General features: G+C 40.8%; 1 protein-coding gene across 1 annotated transcript; it reads right to left on the bottom strand.

The window, feature by feature from the left end:
* Nucleotides 1-14,824: 14,824 nt before the first annotated feature.
* LOC116421392 (beta-1,3-galactosyltransferase 2-like) lies at nt 14,825-16,358 on the bottom strand. The gene has a single exon (XM_031950624.1). The coding sequence runs from the start codon at nt 16,356-16,358 to the stop codon at nt 15,186-15,188; it is 1,173 nt and encodes a 390-aa protein (XP_031806484.1). The 3' UTR covers nt 14,825-15,185.
* Nucleotides 16,359-18,329: the final 1,971 nt, after the last annotated feature.

Consider the following 18,329-nt stretch of genomic DNA (forward strand, 5'->3'; position numbering starts at 1 on the left):
GTCCTTTTACTAAGTTCTGTAAACTACTTTCCGAATTCTGATGAGCTTCAGTATCAGTCTCCCAGTAGGTTGTAATAGTAATTGTAAGTTAAGTTACTGAATCTTGTTTTAAGTCATCCCATCAATGTGCATCTTGCATTTACTTTCATTTATTTGGTTTGATTTTTAGCATGTCTTGAGATAAAAACAAAATAATTGTATCTGTTTTATATTGTACATTAAATTTCTTTTAACCTTCACTTCTTAGGGGAGCCTCCATTCTGAGCTTTAAATATACTGATGCCTGGCATGTCATGGCAGGGTGCAACATGCTATCATTGCATTTGCTACTGCCAGTCTCTCCTAATTCCCAGAGCTTCAGAGAAATCTCTGGTAAATATTAATATCAAGCTTACCTCTTTCTGAGGTCATCAGAAATCCTCTGGGTGTTGTCTCATAGGGACACAGTTAAAGCACAACAGAGCACCCGAGAGTATTTGCAGGAAAGCTCAGGAACTTTATTCACATGGATTACATCCTACTCTAAGACCTCCTGCACTCTCTTAGTTCCTTCTGTTAGCAGAGCTCCAGGTGGAAAGGGTCGGGCTCCTCCCACACTTAGCTTATATCAGGTCCATGAGGTCACAGCCAATCAGAGATGGAGACACTTCCTGTTCCTGACACAACTTCAGAGTGTTCAGGGTTCTCCCAGCGGCTGGAGATCCCATCCATGAAGGTGGCCCCTGTGTATTCATAGCCAATCACGTCCCAGGATCTCCAGGCCATAAGCCTGTGTTACATCCTGATTGTGCTTGTCTGGCCTCTCTAACGGACCCTTACAATTCCCCTCTCTTTCAAAGTGGAAACCACTCATCCCATCAAGCTAACTTAGCATCAGCTATATTGCACTTGATCCATGAGATTACCAAGTATTATACTCAAGGAGATAAGAAGCAATAGACCAATAAACAAAGGTATGACAGTGAGAACTAGGCTCAACTGTTGCCATAACCAAACATGGGTAACATGATGTTTAACCCATTGGATAGAGTCATGCTCAAGGAGATAAGATATCAAAGAGGCAGGATGTCAGGGAGATAGGATGTAACAATTCTGTGGTTACATTTGTATCCATCAGGGTGACAATGAGAAGGTAGGGTGTCACAATTCTAGTTACATTTGTCACAATTTTAGTTACACTTGTTCCCCCCCCACCCCCTCCCCTAAATGGCAGGATGACCAGTAGATGTTAAATATATTAAAATATAACTTAGACACACTATAAGTATACATGACCAAAACATTATTTTGCTGTACGAAAAGAATCAGTCTCTGAATTATTGCCTCACACATTGGCAGGTGGGTGTGTTCATTTTAACCTACTAATATAAAAGCATAGTCCTTAAATATAAAACACAGGGCAAAGCCTCTCCCCAGGCCACCATGTGGAAAATAGCCATGGAAGAAGCACACAAGCCCATTGTCCATTTAACAGTCTGCTTATGTTGCACATCACTCGAGACAGTCCATTTCAGCTGCTACACTGGAGCTGTGTCTGCTGTCTCTGGTGTCACAGTCAGGAGGGACATGGCTGCCATCAGCATCTGAAGGGCTGCTGACATCTGGCTGATCCCTCTGGGCTGTTGTCTGGTCCTTCTCTTCTTGGTTCCCCAGATCACAGATGTTTTTAGTAGGGATCCACTCCTCTGGGGTTGGATCTGTATCTGGAATAATAAGAGCATATTCGGACTCCAAACCTTACCCCAACCTGGACCTTTCCAAATGCCATCTAAGCCCCTCCACATTACTTTGGAAAGAGGGCTCTTGCTCTTGATGGCCAGTCTGTTAGTTAGCTGCACTTTCTGCATGTGCCAGAAGAGCATTGCTGGGGTGAGATCCAAGGAATGTGAAAATTATAAGTAATTATATGTATATATCACCACATCTAAGCAGGCCTGTGAATCGGGTGAGAGGTCTTGTAAAGCCCAATACCTTCTGTTAGACAGGAGCATCTTGAAGTAGCACTTAGCCCATTCAACGGTGAGCTCCAGTAGGGTTTAGGGATGCTGCAGTAGAATGGGCATGACCAAATTCAGTGCAAAACAAAGACCTAAAAGGAGAAGATATATAGTTGGTCCATTATCTTTCTTAGAGTCATGGAACTCCTGCAGCGAAAAGCAATGATAAAGATGGCTGATCATGTGCCTAACTGCTTCTCCTGATTGGAGTGAAACCATGAGAAATAGAGAGTGTGTATCCACGGATACATGGATGTACTGCCTTTTAACATGAGTCACATACATTTGCCATAGGGCATTGGGAGACTCACCACAAGGATCTGTTGCAGTATTTCAAGGAGCAGGACAGAAAGGAGCACAAGTAGTACAACGACGAACAGTAGCTGCAACATCTGCTTTAGAGATGCCAACAGCCTCCACAAAGAGCAGGCAGATAATTGAAACGAAGCATGTGCCTTATGGGCAGGAGAATCATGTAAAGGCCACACAAAGGATACAGGAGGGCATCAGCTACCTTACTGCCCTTAAATATGAGACCACTGTCATCAGTATGAGACCTAACATGCATGATAAAAAGAGGTGCAGCTCTGCTGTTTAATGCATCCTGAGCCTAAGGAAGATCAGTGATGGTGGAGTGCCTGTCATCAATATTCGCATGTGGTAGCTGTTGGATGACTTAACAGGCATAAAAGACTGTCTGTGATATTAATAGCCTCTTTATACCATTGCATGGTATGCATGATGGCATATAACTCATTTTTCTGTGTAGAATCATAGAGGGTGTCAAGGACATATGTCTCAAGTGTGCTCTCTGTATATAGCGGCCCTGTGATCTTTGGTAGCATCAGTAAAAACATTAGGGCCTTGGACACTGTCTGAGGAAAGAGATCCAGTGGCGATACTTATTTTTAATCTTTTGTACAATTGTCTAAGTGGCTGAGAAGTATGCAAAGGTGCTAAGGGACAAGCTGTAATAGAACTGCCCACATTAAGTTATCCTGGTCAATACCAAGCAATACTGTGCTGGTATACCAAGAGCCAACTGAGGGGGCCGTCCCAAGATAAGTATGGCCCGTTGGTAACATTGCCCCAAAAAGGAACCAAATCCCTCAATATTATCAGACAGAATGTGTGGTCTAGTAGGGTACAGCCATTCTATGGGGTGCTCACCTTGGTGCAGTGCGGTGAAAAAGGGCTTGTCAACATCAAGGGCTGTGAAGGATCAGTCCTAGAGGTAGGACAAGTACATAGAAAGGAAATTGATTGCAATGCTGCACAAGCCTCTGCAGACCATAATCGTGGTGATTTCAAGATAGAAGGGCCTTTTAAAATATCATAAAAGGGGTGCATAACAGAAGGGGGAATCGGAGGAGTGGACCTCAGCCATTGTAAAGTTCCCACCAACTGTTGAAAGTCGTGAAGAGTTTTATATTTACCCTCATCCACCTTAGGAGGCACCTTAGACACAGTAAGGTCTTGGAGAATGGGCCCAAGATAGAGAAATGGAGGCTTAGTCTGTATCTTATGTGGCACCACTACAAGGTTCTGCTGAGCCAATATTCGAATACTGTGTTGCATAATGTCTCTTCCTTAGTAGCCACCAGTATATCATCCATATAATGGAGTTTATAAACTTTTGGATATAAACTTCTAACTGGGGCAAGAACCTTGTCTACATACCATTGGCAAAGGGTGGGACTGTCAGCCACCCCTTGTGGTAATACTTTCCATTGCCATCTAGTGGCAGGAGCTTGTAAATTAATAGCTGGAACAGAGAAGGCAAACTTCTGTCTGTAGGATGCAAAGGAATAGGATAAAAGTAATCCTTTATGTCAATAACCACCATATGATATTCCCTAGGGACCATATTAGGAGATGAGAGGCCTGGTTGTAAGGCTCCCATGGGTTGCATGATGTCATTCACAGCTCTCAAATCAATTAACATGCTCCATGCTTTGTTCTTTTTTCTAATTACAAAAACAGGTGAGTTATAAGCACTAAAGGAGGGCTCAATATGAACCAATTTCTCCTGTTCCATAATGATGGATCTTAGGGCAGTGAATTTTTCATTTGAGAGGGACCACTGATCCACCCATATTGGATAGTCATTTTTCCATCTTAAGGATGGCACTGCCAGGATCTTCTTGGTGGTCCCCATTAGTTTTCCTCAATGTGTAATGTTGTCTGAAGGGCTTTCAGTAAATCTCTTCCCCACAAGAAGGTTCTGAGTCCTGCGATGACAAGAGGCCTAAAGACAGCTTTCTGATTTTCAAATTCCCAATGAAGTATTCTACTAGACTGGGAAGCATGTTGCATTCCATCTATCCCATTAACTGTTACTGTTTGAGTTTGAAGCAGCCATTCAGGAGGCCGATCAAGTTTTGTTATAACAGGCATATCAGCCCCTGTATCAATCGTTCCTAGGAATGGCCTGTTTTCTATATAAATAGTACACATGGGTTTTTCTCGCCCAATCATTTGAGTACAATTCACCTCACCAAAGGAATGTAACGGGAGTGCTTTAGCAATTGGATGATCTCCCTTTAAGTTCACAGGATATGGATAAGGATTGGTAAACAAGAGAAATGGTTCCATATGTTTTAATATCATAGTATGTACAATCACAGGTGCATAGTCCAAGAGTCTGATTATTAATCTATCTATCTCAGGCCTTGGGTTGTATCTCATCGTGTGCAGTGGTCCATGGGTTGATGTTAAAACCCTCAACTGCATTCACCATGTGTTGTCCATATTCTTCATCAAGGCCTGATAATTCTCTTTGAACCCTGTCGCTCCTCTCTGGATAAGTTCCTGATCTATCTAGTATGCATTTGGGGTCCTCATGGGACCCCGTCATCAGTTTCCCTGAATCGTAGTTTTATTTCTCTTCCTGGGGATACAAAATTTTGCCAAGTGGCCTATCTTGCCACAAGCAAAGCAAAAGGATTCTCCATCCCCTATTGGTTACTTATGGCATTGGGCTTGGAAATGTCCTTTTCTGCCACAGTTATAACATTTCTTTCTTCTACCTTCCTGTTTTCCCTCTGTGTGATTCCCTGAGCTATAGCTGAGGCCATTGCTTCTGCATTAACAGTCTCATAATCAGCTTCATTACATCTATCTATGATTTCAGCAATAGGAGTTTCTTTAAAAAGTCCAGCCTCTATATGGACTTTATTCATTCCCTCTTTTAACAGTTGCCTGAAAAGAAGGTCAGAAGTACCGTTTTCCCCCATGACTCTGTCAACTGCTATTCTTAATTGGGACACATAATCTTGAATAAGTTCTCAGGGGCCCTGTTTTATAGAAGTAAGATGTTGCTGTACCAACCCCTCCTTATCTATCCTATCCAAGCCTATATAGCACACTGTGAGATAGGAGCAAACACAGTCACATCGTATAAAATCTGAGCCTGATTTGTGGAATAGCAGCCTGTGCCAGTAATTATAAGCACAGACTCTTCCGGGTCTTGATGGTCATTGGCCACAGCATATTTCAAAGCTGATTTAGTAAATTCTGATAGCTGTATTACTGATTGACCAGGAGTAAAACAAGCAGATGCCACAGATTTCCAATCATTCAGGGTAAGGGCATATCTACTTGATATCAGTTGTAAAAGTTGCATAGTATATGGGGAGTTCGGGCCATAGCTTTCACAAGCTTGCTTCACCTCTTTTAACATTTTAAATGGGATCATAACATGTGTTCGACCTCCTGCCCAATCCTCCTCTACAAGATAAGCCTGTAGGCCCCAATCAGCATCCCATGGCATTATATCTCTCCCTTCAGCAGCTGCCTTCATTGGGCAACAAGAACAATTTTTCCTTGCAAAACTGAATAAAATCTTTCTGCAGGGTGCGTGTAGGGGGTGAATGGCCATTCAGTGAGATAGAAAACTTTCAAATATTCCTATTGAAAAGAGGAGAGCCCAATAGATAATTTGACCTTTAAATACAAAATGAAAGAACTTCAAATCTGTGTTTTCTTTCACAGGTTAATATACATGAAAATATGTTTGGGATGACCACACATGCATAACCTATATCAAATTGCTTTCCTTCTCAATGAAGGGGGAAGGGAAGGAGAGAGAGAATTTGGAACTAAAATCTGAAGATAAATGTCAATATTGTTTTACATGAAATTTGGAATAATAAAATATTAAATAAGATTTTTTAAAAAATAAGAGAACACTGTAAAGAACTGGTTCACCTAAGGGTCCAAATGGGGAAGGGAAGAGAAGGTAGCCAGTCCTGGGATGATGTCCTAGAAAAGAACCAAAGGATACAGGGATTGAAATTCAGAATTGAGAATAAAGAACAGAGGGAAGGTAGAATGACAGCAGGTTATAAATTGATAAAGAAATTTCAGAGCTCATAAACATGAAAGTGGAGCATTGGGGAGAGAGACCAATCAGAAATCCATTTTAGGGCCAGCAATATTGTTCAAGGATAGAGCTCTGACCCTGGAGTCAGGAGGAGCTGAATTCAAATCCAGCCTCAGACACTTATGAGCGGTATGATTCTGGATCCTGGCAAGTCACTTAACCTGGACACTCAAAAAAAGAAAGGAAAAAAAAAAAAGAAGAGAAGGAAAGAAAAAAATAAGTCTATTGCAATAGTTTAGGTGAGAGGTGATGAGGAACTGAAGTGAAGCAGAGAATGCATAGGAAGAGACACTGGAAGATCAACAAGATTTAGGAAGGAATTGTATGGGAATGAGAACAGGAATGAGATCTTCCTTCAGGTTATTTGGAAGACAGTAAAGTGGAAGAAGGTGATTTGGTCAGCTTGAGATCAGAGAGTAGAACTAGGAGCAATGTGATAAAAGTTGCAAAAAAGGCTGATTTAGGTTCAGTATAAGGGGAAAGTTCTTAATTAGGGCTATCCATGATGATTATGGAAATACATTTGGGAAAATTGCACATGCTTAACCTATATTGGATTGCTTGCTGCCTCAGGGAGAAGGGAGGAGGGAGGAAAGGGAGAAAAAATTGGAACACAAGGTTTTGCAAGGGGGAATGATAAAAATTATCTTTGCCTGTATTTTGAAAATAAAAATATATTGTTAAAAAAAATTCACCTCCTCCAAGAAGTCTTCTTGCTCTTCCCTCAAAGGACTTTCTCCTTTGACCTCATGCAGCACTCATCATACACTATTGGGTATTATGGTTACCTACAGAGCCTGTTGTAAGTGCAGCCTGAGGACCCTTTTAAGTGACACCTTAAAGTGATCTCAAGGAACCCTTTGGGTCAGCATCTACTAAAACTGCATCTCCCATGTTCTGATTTTCCTTTTAATAGTCTAAAGCCAATGGCAGATGAATTTAAATCAAAATATTACACAGAATTACCAGGGAATAATGCCCTTCTTTCCTCTAACTGCAGGGGCCGCCATCCTTCCTAAAACACCTCTGTGTCTTAAATTACTCTCAGCCCACTATCCTGAATGCCCAGAACTGCTGGCCTCTGCTGGATTCCCCCTGGGCCACTGAGCGGCTACTGCCACCTGTTGATTCTTTTCTGGATTGCAGCTTCTAGACAGGTGCTTATTACTCAGCTCTGAAGGCTCTCACTGCATCCCACTGAATCCAGATGGCTCTAAAGGAGAAAGAAGCTGGTAACTTTGACAGCCCACACTCACAGAAATCCAACTCACTTGTATGTTGTGACATCACCTCTCTGATGTCATACTCCTCTTCAAGAAGGAAGGACAAAAAACAACAGACTAGAGATAGGCTCACATTTCTTTGTCGTTGACAGTTTGGTGCTAAGATGGACAGAACATGGGACCTGGAATCAGGAAGACTGGAGTTCAAATCCTCCTGGCCTACAGACCTTGAGCCTTTAACCTCTATCTGCCTCAGTTTTCTCAGCTCTAAGATGAGGACTTACTTCCTGGGGTTGACATAAGGATCAAATGAGGTACTTGTAGAGAGACTGATACATAGAGAGACTTAATAAATGTGTTCGACCTCCTGCCCCATCTAAATCTTTTGCCCCATCTAAATGTTTGCTTCCTTCCTTATATGATTCAACCAGAGCAAACAAAAAAGTCCCATCGCTAAAAATCCACCTTTTGAATGGCTCTTGTTCTCCTTTAGGGACAGTTCCCTGAATCTGGTCTGCTATTTTAATTGGAGAGAAGAAATTCCTTTCAGCTCCCATCTTGCCCCTGTGTCCAGTACTAAGATCATGCATATTATCCTGTGGATTATTTCACTTTAATAGGGCTGGATGGGTTTATCTGTACCTGATGACATTTGTTCTACATTTTATCATGTATGACAAAAAAAAATTATTTTTTGAGAAGATAACACACAAAAAAGGGGGAAAAAAGCCTGGAGGAAAGATCCCAAACCCAATTGCATGGATCCTCTGAGGAAGATTTATCAAAGGATACAAACTAGAATTGTATAGAAAGAGAAAGCATCTATACGTTGATATCTATGTTAAAGGACAGTGTTATCCATATTGATGAGACAAATGATGGCTCTGTTGAGATCTATGCCAGAGGCTAGCAGTATATGAACATGACACTACTGTCACACTTAGCTCATTTTCCTGCCTCTGCACTCTACAGAGAGTAGGCTTCCATTAAACAAATCAATTAATCACCCAGGTAAGGGATGAAGGATATAATTTGGTCTCCAGGTGATATGAGCCTACATCAGAGGCTAGCTAGTCAGTGTGCATGTGCCTTTCTCTATGGTTGCAGTCTTCCTCTCTATTCACCAGATGGTGCTCTGATTATACATAAGTAACTGAATCCCTTCAATGGCCTTGGTGGGAGCTGGCTGCAGGCTTTGTGTAAATCTAGCACTATGACATGGAATATTCTCAAAATTCAACAAGAAAGGAAGCCTTCCTCATCTTTTCTCCAGGCCATCATTTCCTGCATTCTCTTCTCTTTCATGTCTCTAATTCAGAAAACAACAATTCACTTTTTAAAATGTAATTTTTGGTTGTTTTATGCTTGACAAACACCAACCAACTGATCATTTTCATATACAAAGAAGGGGGGGAAAGGATTATATGCATGAAATCAGTTGGTCAATAGTCAATAAACATTTATTAAGTACTTACTGTGTGCCAAGGACTATACAAAGCACTAGGAAGACAAAGAAAGGCAGAAAACATCTGAGGGGGCAGACAACAATCCAAACAATTATATGCAAGCAATATACATATAGAACAAATTGGAGATAATCAACAACAGAAAGAAAATACTAGTAAGAGAGAATGGGAGCCCACATGAATTTATATTATATTCATCTTGAAGTTTTTTTTAAATATATGATAATTTCAAAACAGTTTTACAGCTATTACACTTGTCTGTGTTTCACTCTGAACTTGTCTCTAGTCATTTTTACATTTTTAAATGGTCTGTTTATATGCTTTCTCATTTTTTGATATCACTTCCTTAGTTCTGCCTTTCCCTCAATTTGCATTCCCCTTAAATGTTTTTAATCTCCACTGGTAACACTTTAGCCAAATCAAGTAAACAAATACATTGACCATGACTAGAAACGGTTATCTCTATTCCATGCCTCTCTCTCAAGAGAGAGGAAACACACTTACGATCAGTTCTCTGGAGTCATGGGCTGGTCACCATACTGATCAAAGTTCTAAAGTCTTTCAACTTTTCTTTACAATAACATATGTGCCATTTTCCTGATTCTGCTCACATTGCAACAATTCATACAAATGTTCCCAAGATTCTCTGAATCCATTCTTTCCATCACTTTATATGATACAACAATATTCTTTATTTATATGTTAATATTCTCTATTTATGTGTTAATTAACATATAATTATTTGTTCAGTCATTCCCCAACTGATGTGGGCATGCCTTTCATTTCCAATAACAGTTGAAGGCATTCCATGAAAAAAAAGGTGGGGGGGAGGGGTTGTTAACAAATGTTTTCAAGAATCAAATACTTTTATTGATATCTGGGTTTATTGAGGTTTTTCCTCCTGCAGAATGCTTCAAATTCTGAATTGTATTCCTTGGTTCCCACTACTGCTCACCTCGAAGCATTCTCATCTTCTTTCCACTCTGCACAGTTCATACTTTATCAACTTCAGTCTCTTCCACAAGTGATTTCTAAGAAGACAGAACTAGCCCCAGTTAGATGCTGGGCTCATTCCCTGAGACTTAGTGGAGGTAGACACAGCCAAACATCCATGTGTTACCCCAGTTGTCTGTTCCACCTTTCTCTAAGTTCTCTTGAAGCACAGAACACAGCCATAGGGCTGTCCCAGACAGAGCAAACTTATTATGCCTTTTTAGCTTTCTCCAGCATAGGAGGAGGTCAGAATTGATTTCTGTTATAAACCTATGGATCTGGAGCTCTGAAGACTACACACTTATCGGTGGAGAAGAAGGTGCTGAGTAAGCCTTTTAGGAGTTAGGAATTAAACACTTAACACCGTGTATCAAGATAAGGTCAAAATGGGTTCATAATCTAGACATAAAGAATGATATTATATGCTGTATTCTTAATACTCAGAAGAAACTGACATATGACCCATCCCAGATAAACTGTGACTTAGAAAGAGATGGCAAGTATATTTAACCAGATATTCTGTACTAACTAATTTGAGTTATGATATTTTCTTTATATACCATTCCATTTTGTCAGATTATCCACTGATCTATTTTATATGAAAAAAATCCCCCTTGAATTAGTTAATTTTAGTCTGAAATTTGATCATGTTTCATTTGCCAACTGTCAAATCTGAAATAAATTTTGATATTTTATGACAAAAAGGGGAAAAAAAGGATGATATTATAAATAAAGTTGAAGAACATAGGATACTTTATCTCTCAGACCTGTGGATGAAGAAGGAATCTGTGACCAAAGAAGAACTAGAGATCATTATTGATCACAAAATAGGTAATTTTGATTGTACTAAGATAAAAAGTTTTTGTACAAACAAAACTAATGCAGACAAGATTAGAAGGGAAGCAATAAACTGGGAAAGCATTTTTATATTCAAAGGGTCTTATAAATGCCTCATTTCCAAAACTATAGAGAATTGACTCAAATTTATAAGAAATTAAGCCATTCTCTAACTGCTAAATGGTCAAAGGATATGAACAGACACATTTCAAATGAAGAAATTGAAACCATTTCTACTCATATGAAAAGGTGCTCCAAATCACTATTGATCAGAAAAATGCAAATTAAGACAATTCTGAGATACCACTATACACTTCGCAGATTGGCTAAGATGACAGGAAAAGATAATGAGGAACGTTGGAGGGGATGTGGGAAAACTGGGACACTGATACATTGTTGGTGGAACTGTGAAGGGATCCTACTATTCTGGAGAGCAATTTGTTATCAAACTGTGCATACACTTTGACCTAGCAGTGTTACTACCGGGCTTATTACCCCAAAAGATCTTAAAGCCTCGAGGGAAAGAAACCTACATGTGCAAAAATGTTTGTGGCAGACCCTTTTTGTAGTGCCTAGAAACTGGAAACTAAATGGATGCCCATCAAGTGGAAAATGGCTGAATAAATTGTGGTATATGAATATTATGGAATATTATTGTTCTATAAGAAATGACCAGCAGGATGATTTCAGAGAGGCCTGGAGAGACTTATGTGAACTTATGCTAAGTAAAGTAGAACCAGGAGATCATTATACAGGACAACAACAAGGCTAGATACAATGATCAGTTTTGATGGACATGGTTCTCTCTTCAACAATGAGATGATTCAAACCAGTTCCAATTGTTCAGTGATGAAAAGAGTCATTTACACCCAGAGAGAGGACTGTGAACCACAAAATAGCATTTTCACTCTTTCTGTGGTTGCTTGCTTGCATTTTGTTTTCTTTCTCAATATTTTTTCCTTCTTGATCCAATCTTTCTTATGCAGCAAGACAACTGTATACTTATGTGTACATATATTTCATTTAACATATATTGTAACACATTTAGCATGTATTTGACCACCTGCCATATAGGAGAAAGGGTTGGGGGAAGGAGGGGAAAATTTGGAACAGAAGGTTGTGCAAGAATCAATGTTGAAAAATTACCCATACATATGCTTTATAAATAAAAAGCTTTTATAAAAAAAAAAAAAAAAAGTATTTGGGTTCCTGTATTCCTAGATTATGGAAACAAGTGAAATTTCTTTATCTTTCCACATAATTCACATTTTAGAGAAATTTGAGAGTTCATAAGGATTGGGGATATTGACTAGTTATCTATCTTGTTGGTCAAATGAGCCAGAAGGATAATTTTATTTAAACATATAGGTCCTTTCCCTCTTTCTTTTTATCTCTTAGGGGGTATATGCAAAACAATTCTTTCTTAAGGATTAAGTGGATTTTTTGAAGCATAGTAAAGTAGCTAGAAAGAGTTGTAGAGCAGAACTTGGCAAATTTCAGGCTGCAGGTCAAATCTGGCTCACTGCCTATTTTTGTACAATCTGTTGGCTAAAGATGGTTTTCATATTTTTAAAATTTACTTACAACAGCACTGTCAATTTGCTCACCCCCTGCTCTAAATTATCGAAACAAAACAAAACTCTAAAGAGCTTTGAAATAGCAAATTTCCAGTTCCCTGCAACAGAATCCATTCGCCTTCCCTGAACCCTTCGTCAGCAAGAAGAAGCAGAAAGGAAAGAATCTGGCAAGACTTGGAGACTTCTCAACCTCTCTGGAAAAAAAAAAAAAAAAAAAAAAAACAAGAAATCCCTCTGTTGAACCTCACCATGCTTATCTTTCCAGTCCTTAATCTATTGTGACTGTTTTATTTCTATATGGATTGCTCTGGTCCCACTGTCTGAAGGTCAGGTAGGTTATATTTTACCTAGACTCCTCACTCAAGGTTTTTCAGAATCCAGAGGGGGTAAAGCAGGGATTCTCTCTGATTTGCCATTGGTTTGAGCCCACATCATTTGTGTTCCCCTCTATTTTAGGGGACCCTCAACTAGCACCCTTCCAATTATATCTAACCACTTAAAATCAGATTAGTTTTTAGTAAAGGAACATTTACTTCAAATATATAGCAAAATCCCAGCATACAAATATCTTTTCCCACCACCCCTGGGGCATAATCTTTCCTATACCACTTCAGTTGCTGTGGAGAAAAGAAAGCTTCAGCTCAGTTCCTATATATCATTATATATAAGGTCAAGTTCAAATCACCAGTAGGCTAGTCTCAGCCCTGATAGGCTGCCTGCAACATCAAGCCTGAATTCCTGGGTTCCTGGATGCCCATGGATTTAGTTCCATGTTGGAGATTCCTTGTATCTAGAATTGAAACAGCCAAATAAAAAAATACCAAACCACCATCCCCATTTTCTGGGATTATATGACATGAAAAGAGGGATGATGGAACTCAGGTCCACCCCCTTTATCCACATGATGTCATCTGCTTTGAGTGAAGTCCTTCACCCCCAAATGTGAATATAAGGAAACCCCAGACAGTGTTCAGTCTCCAAGATTTAAAGATGCCACCAGGACCACACAGAATGTGGACATACACTCAGTTCTATCTCTCAGAATCAGGTTTCCCAATGGATCAGTTTACACCTCCATCAACAATGCTTTAGTGTCCCAATTTTGCCACAGTTTTTATTTTCCTTTTCTGTCCTATTAGTCAATCTGATAGGTATAAGATGGTACCTCCCTGTAGAGAGCTGGAATTCTGAAAAGATGTACTTAAATTCAGAACAGCAGAGTACTTAAGACTAAGTACCTACTCAATGTGAGAGTATGGCTCTATAAATATATACTTAGATGATATGGTGATGTGATGGCTCTCCTCAGAATTGGTACCTGCTGAATGTGGTATGGTGAGGTAATTGTAGAGAAGAATTGGAGGGCTGAGGGAGAGGATCAGAGTCTCTCTGCTGCAGCGAGATCATCAGGGAAGACTTCAGGCTCCAGATTCCACAGGCCACTTGGTAGTTTGCCTGCCTCCTTCACTTCTCCTCCAAAGACTATGTGGACATACTCTCAGTTCTATCTCTCAGAATCAGGTCTCCCAGTGGATCAGTTTATACCTCCATCAGCAATGTTTTAGTGTCCCAGACTCTGATTGATCCTGAGGCTCTCCAGAGAGCTAGCCCAGATCTTACACCTCACAGTTGTTTTAATATATTTTCCTCTAAGGAATAATGATTTTGAGCATTTTTCTATTTGACTATGGATGGTTTTGATTTCTTCTTCTGAAAATTGCCTGTTCATATCATTTTATCATTGATCAATAATGGAATTATCATATTCTTATAAATTTGACTCCATTCTCTATTTATCTGAGAAATGAGACTTATCAAAAAAAAACTTGTTATAAAAATTTCTGCCAGTTTCCTGCTTTCCTTTTAATTTTGGCTGTGTTGGTTTTGTTTGTGCAAATGTTTTTAAATTTAATGTAATTAAAATTTTACATACTATGATGATCTGTAATTTTCTTTCTTCATGTTTTGTTTTCCTGGCTTACGTATCAGGACCATATTTGTGTCATGAAAGAACTTTGGTGGGAATTGTTCTTTTTGTTTTGTTTTTTGTTGAGGCAATTGGTGTTAAGTGACTTGCCCAGGGTCACACAGCTAGGAAATGCTAAGTGTCTGAGATCAAATTTGAACTCAGGTCCTCCTGATTTCAGGACTGATGCTCTACCCATTGCGCCACCTCGCTGTCCCTGATAAGACTTGTTCTTAAGACAATTCTTATGATTAGATTCCTCTACAAATAAAAACTAAAGCTTAAAAAAAAGAAAAGAAAACAGGAGAGCTATAGAGTCCAGGGCTCCAGACTCCCCATTAAAGAAAGCCATTAGATGCTTCTTGCATCCACTTATTTAGACATTTATTGTATACATCCTATTTACAGACAAATGGAGCCACATAATAGGACCATAGAACATACAAATGGAAGGAAGCTTGACCATCAGCAACACATTGGTTTTAAATATGGGAATAAATAAGGTGCAAAGAATATAGATGACTTGCCTATAGACAAATAGGCTGCAGCTCACAGAGCTGCTCAGGATCTTTGGCTCCAAGTCCATCATCCATTCCAAGTATTTTTTCTTATTCCTAAAATCCAGAACTGCCCCTCAGGGGTAAGGATTTCTTCACAATCATTTCTGGGTTTCCCATTGGCCACCACTGAGAGGGGAGCCTGCATTGTTATTCAGATCCACAGGATCATTTGTCCATCTGTCCTAGAGGGCAGGACTGGAGGAAGGTCCTCTGGGAGGGAGCTGCTGACTACTGCCTTTACTCAATTCAGACAAGTGGGGTGAGAATGGAAAGCTAGAGGAGTGTGGGTCATTGTTCCAGTCCATCATGCCAGGGCAGATTTTATTGACTGTCTGAAAGTCTTGCCAAATTTGCAGCAGCTCCTGGGGCTGGAATCCATGAACAAGGGCAAGTTGATGATAGGCACAGTGTTCATATGCAATTCGAGACAACCGAAAGGATTCAGGGGGAGGAGGAATGGGCTCCAGCCCCAATTGCTGTAAACATAAGCCCACAAACACATCTTCCAGATAGATGACCTTGAGAGTCTGGGCCACAGCCAGAATCCTGAGGGCTAAGGGTCCAGACAGAACATAGCCAGGACCACCACAGAAGGGGGGATATATGTCCTGCAAGTACAATTCTGGAGGCATATACCACTTATTAGCTGGACTCCGAAAAGGGCCTTTACCTCGGTAGATGTGACCTGTGATAAAGTCAGGCCGTGGAGGTCCATTGGGCTGAAGCACCTGCTGTACCAGAAAGCTGGGGTTTAGAAAGACATCACCGTCCACCTTGAGCACATAGTGGGCATCAGGACAGTACTGGGCCATCCACTCCAGACCCATGAGGACCTTGAGAGTCAAGTTGCGATAGGTATCCAGGAAGCCCACCTGGAGGAGATCCCCATGCTCCCTGTCCTCTTCTTGGAGGAGTTCATGAAGTTCCTTGGTGAAAAGGGGTGGGGGCAGACCAAGAACAAAGAGGCGTCGGATGATCACACCCAGTTCTAAAGTCTCATTGCCCCAAGTTTTCCGGATGGCTTGGCGTCTCCCCACATCCTGGGGTTGGGTCATCACCAGCATGAGCAGGAAGGGGGCACCTCTGGGACCCTCACACTTGTCAGGGTGATTGAGTAGAAAAGGGTAGGGGTAAGGGTACTTCAGCTGCAAGGGATGTGGTGTCTGAGTCTGCCACTCAAACTTCCTTAGAGAAAGATTCAAAGTATCCTCAGCCAGTTCTGTGGAGTCCAAGGGCAACAAATCCAAGGAACGAGTCCTGAAATTTACAAACTGACCCACCAGCAGTAGTAGCAGCCCCCCAAAGGCTGTGCTCAACAGAGCTCCCCATACCAGATGCCTCCTGCTCAACTTCATGGCACCAACAGTTATCCTGGGTAAAGAGAAATAAAAGGCCTTGTGAGTGATGGGTACAGGATTCATCTAGGCCCTTCCTCTCTCTCTATGAGTAAGTTAGGGGCCCCTGGGATTTATAGAGCTGGGAACAATGGGAAAGATAAGGACAGGAGAAAGGGAAAAGGTTCTACTCCCTGAACTTTATGCTAGGCTAGCTGCCAAGTTAGCATTACAAGAACAGGAAGTGGGCAGGTCAGAAAAATTAGGGAGCTTGCACTGTAGGGGATCAGGAATGGGAGGAACCCTGAGCTGGGAGTCCAGGGCTCTGAGTTTTAGACTCAGCTCAGCCACTGGCTCAAGTTAACTCTACTCTTGGGGCTTCAGGTTTCCCCATCTGTGAAAGGAGGGAAATTGACCTGAATTCTCCCTCCCCCCCCCCAATCTGGGAGAATATGATTTTGTGAAATTAAAGATCTGATTAAAGATCTGAAGACTGGAGGACTCCACTGTGCCAGTGAGGAAGCAGTTAACTGAGTGTCCAACCACAGGTTATGCAAAGGGCCCCTTCAGAAGCCCTGGTATAAAAAACAGGAATCATTTGTACCCGATTCTTGCTTTGTTTCATTCCTCTCCTGTCTAAATTTCTCCCTTCCTCCCATTCCTACTAGCAGCCTCAGCCCCTGTACCTTGAGCATATCCTGGGGAGATGAGATCTAACCCTGAAAAAACCAAAGTTTTTCCCCCTACCCCAGTCCACTTCCACCTACCCCAGCCCGTTTTTCAGAGTTTCAGTTTCCCACAGATATGAAAGGAGGCAGACTCGTGGGTTATTGCTCTGAAAACCCCAGAATCTGTGTTATTAATGTTCTCCAAGCTCCCTTTCCCAGATTCCTCCCTTCTCCTTGATTCTCCTCCCCTCTAGCCCAGCAGGGTCCTTACCTTCCTTGGTTCGGAATGCTGGGGATGGGTGTCAGCAGGACAGCTCACAGAGGACTGCCACTCTCTGTCCAGGTAGGTACGCATATGGGAGGAGTGAGAAGGTGGGAGTGGGAGGAACCCTACCTGCCTCTGAGGGAACATGCAAGTATGGGGTGGGGCAGATCACCCAAGTCACTAGTCAACTTGGCCTGGCCTGGAATTGATTGGAGATTGTCTGCAGGGGATGGAAGGTGGCAGAGACAAAGTCTTTGGGAAGAGATGCTGTGGGGGAGGAGAGGGAGGGAAGGTGTGATCAAGTACTGGACCACTGGCTACCACAAAGGGAAGAGCCTGCTATAATAACAGCAACCAATAGCCAATATTTATATAGAGCTTTAAGGTTGACAGTATGCTTAATCTACACTTTCTCATTTTAATCTCAAAAACAAAAAAACAATAATCCTTTTGCGATAGGGAGTATAATTAATCACATTTTGTTTGTAGAGGGAGAGGCACTCTAGCATTTCAAAGGAGTTTCTGCTGTGGAATTTTCCACTCCTGTGCTGATGTACCTGTTCTTACCTGGGCACTAGAAAAGAAAGGTGAAGTAACACCAATGTCCAAGCCAGTCTGCACCCTCATTGAGCTCAGTTTAGGATTTAAAATGTAAAATCATTCCACCCGGTGTCTTCAAAGTATTAGTGCAGTTTTAAGTTACTAAATTCTAAAATGCAACACTTAAAATATAGTATTTCATAAATTTAATTTAACTTGCCTTCTCTTTAGCCTCCACTTTTCATTCCCTTTCCAACTTCCTGGGACCCCAAAGGATAATACATTCACATTTTGGTTTAAAATAGATTTCATTTTATAAAATAAGATTTTTTTAAAGGTAGAGTATTAAAACTCCCAATTGGAGGCAACATGTCCCTTTTAGGGAAGAAGCAAATGGCATTAGTTCCTGTTTGTTTTCATTTTTTTTTTTTAACACAATGAATTAAAATTAAAAGTCTCTTCTAAAATCCTCCATCTCACATGAATCAAAGATCTATTCACACTTTCCAGAATAGACAA

Source organism: Sarcophilus harrisii, chromosome 1 (assembly GCF_902635505.1).
Source record: "Sarcophilus harrisii chromosome 1, mSarHar1.11, whole genome shotgun sequence".
Taxonomy (NCBI): domain Eukaryota; kingdom Metazoa; phylum Chordata; class Mammalia; order Dasyuromorphia; family Dasyuridae; genus Sarcophilus; species Sarcophilus harrisii.

Coding starts and splice junctions, on each gene's coding strand:
- LOC116421392 (XM_031950624.1), bottom strand. CDS start 16,358: ATGAAGTTGAGCAGGAGGCATCTGGTATGGGGAGCTCTGTTGAGCACA.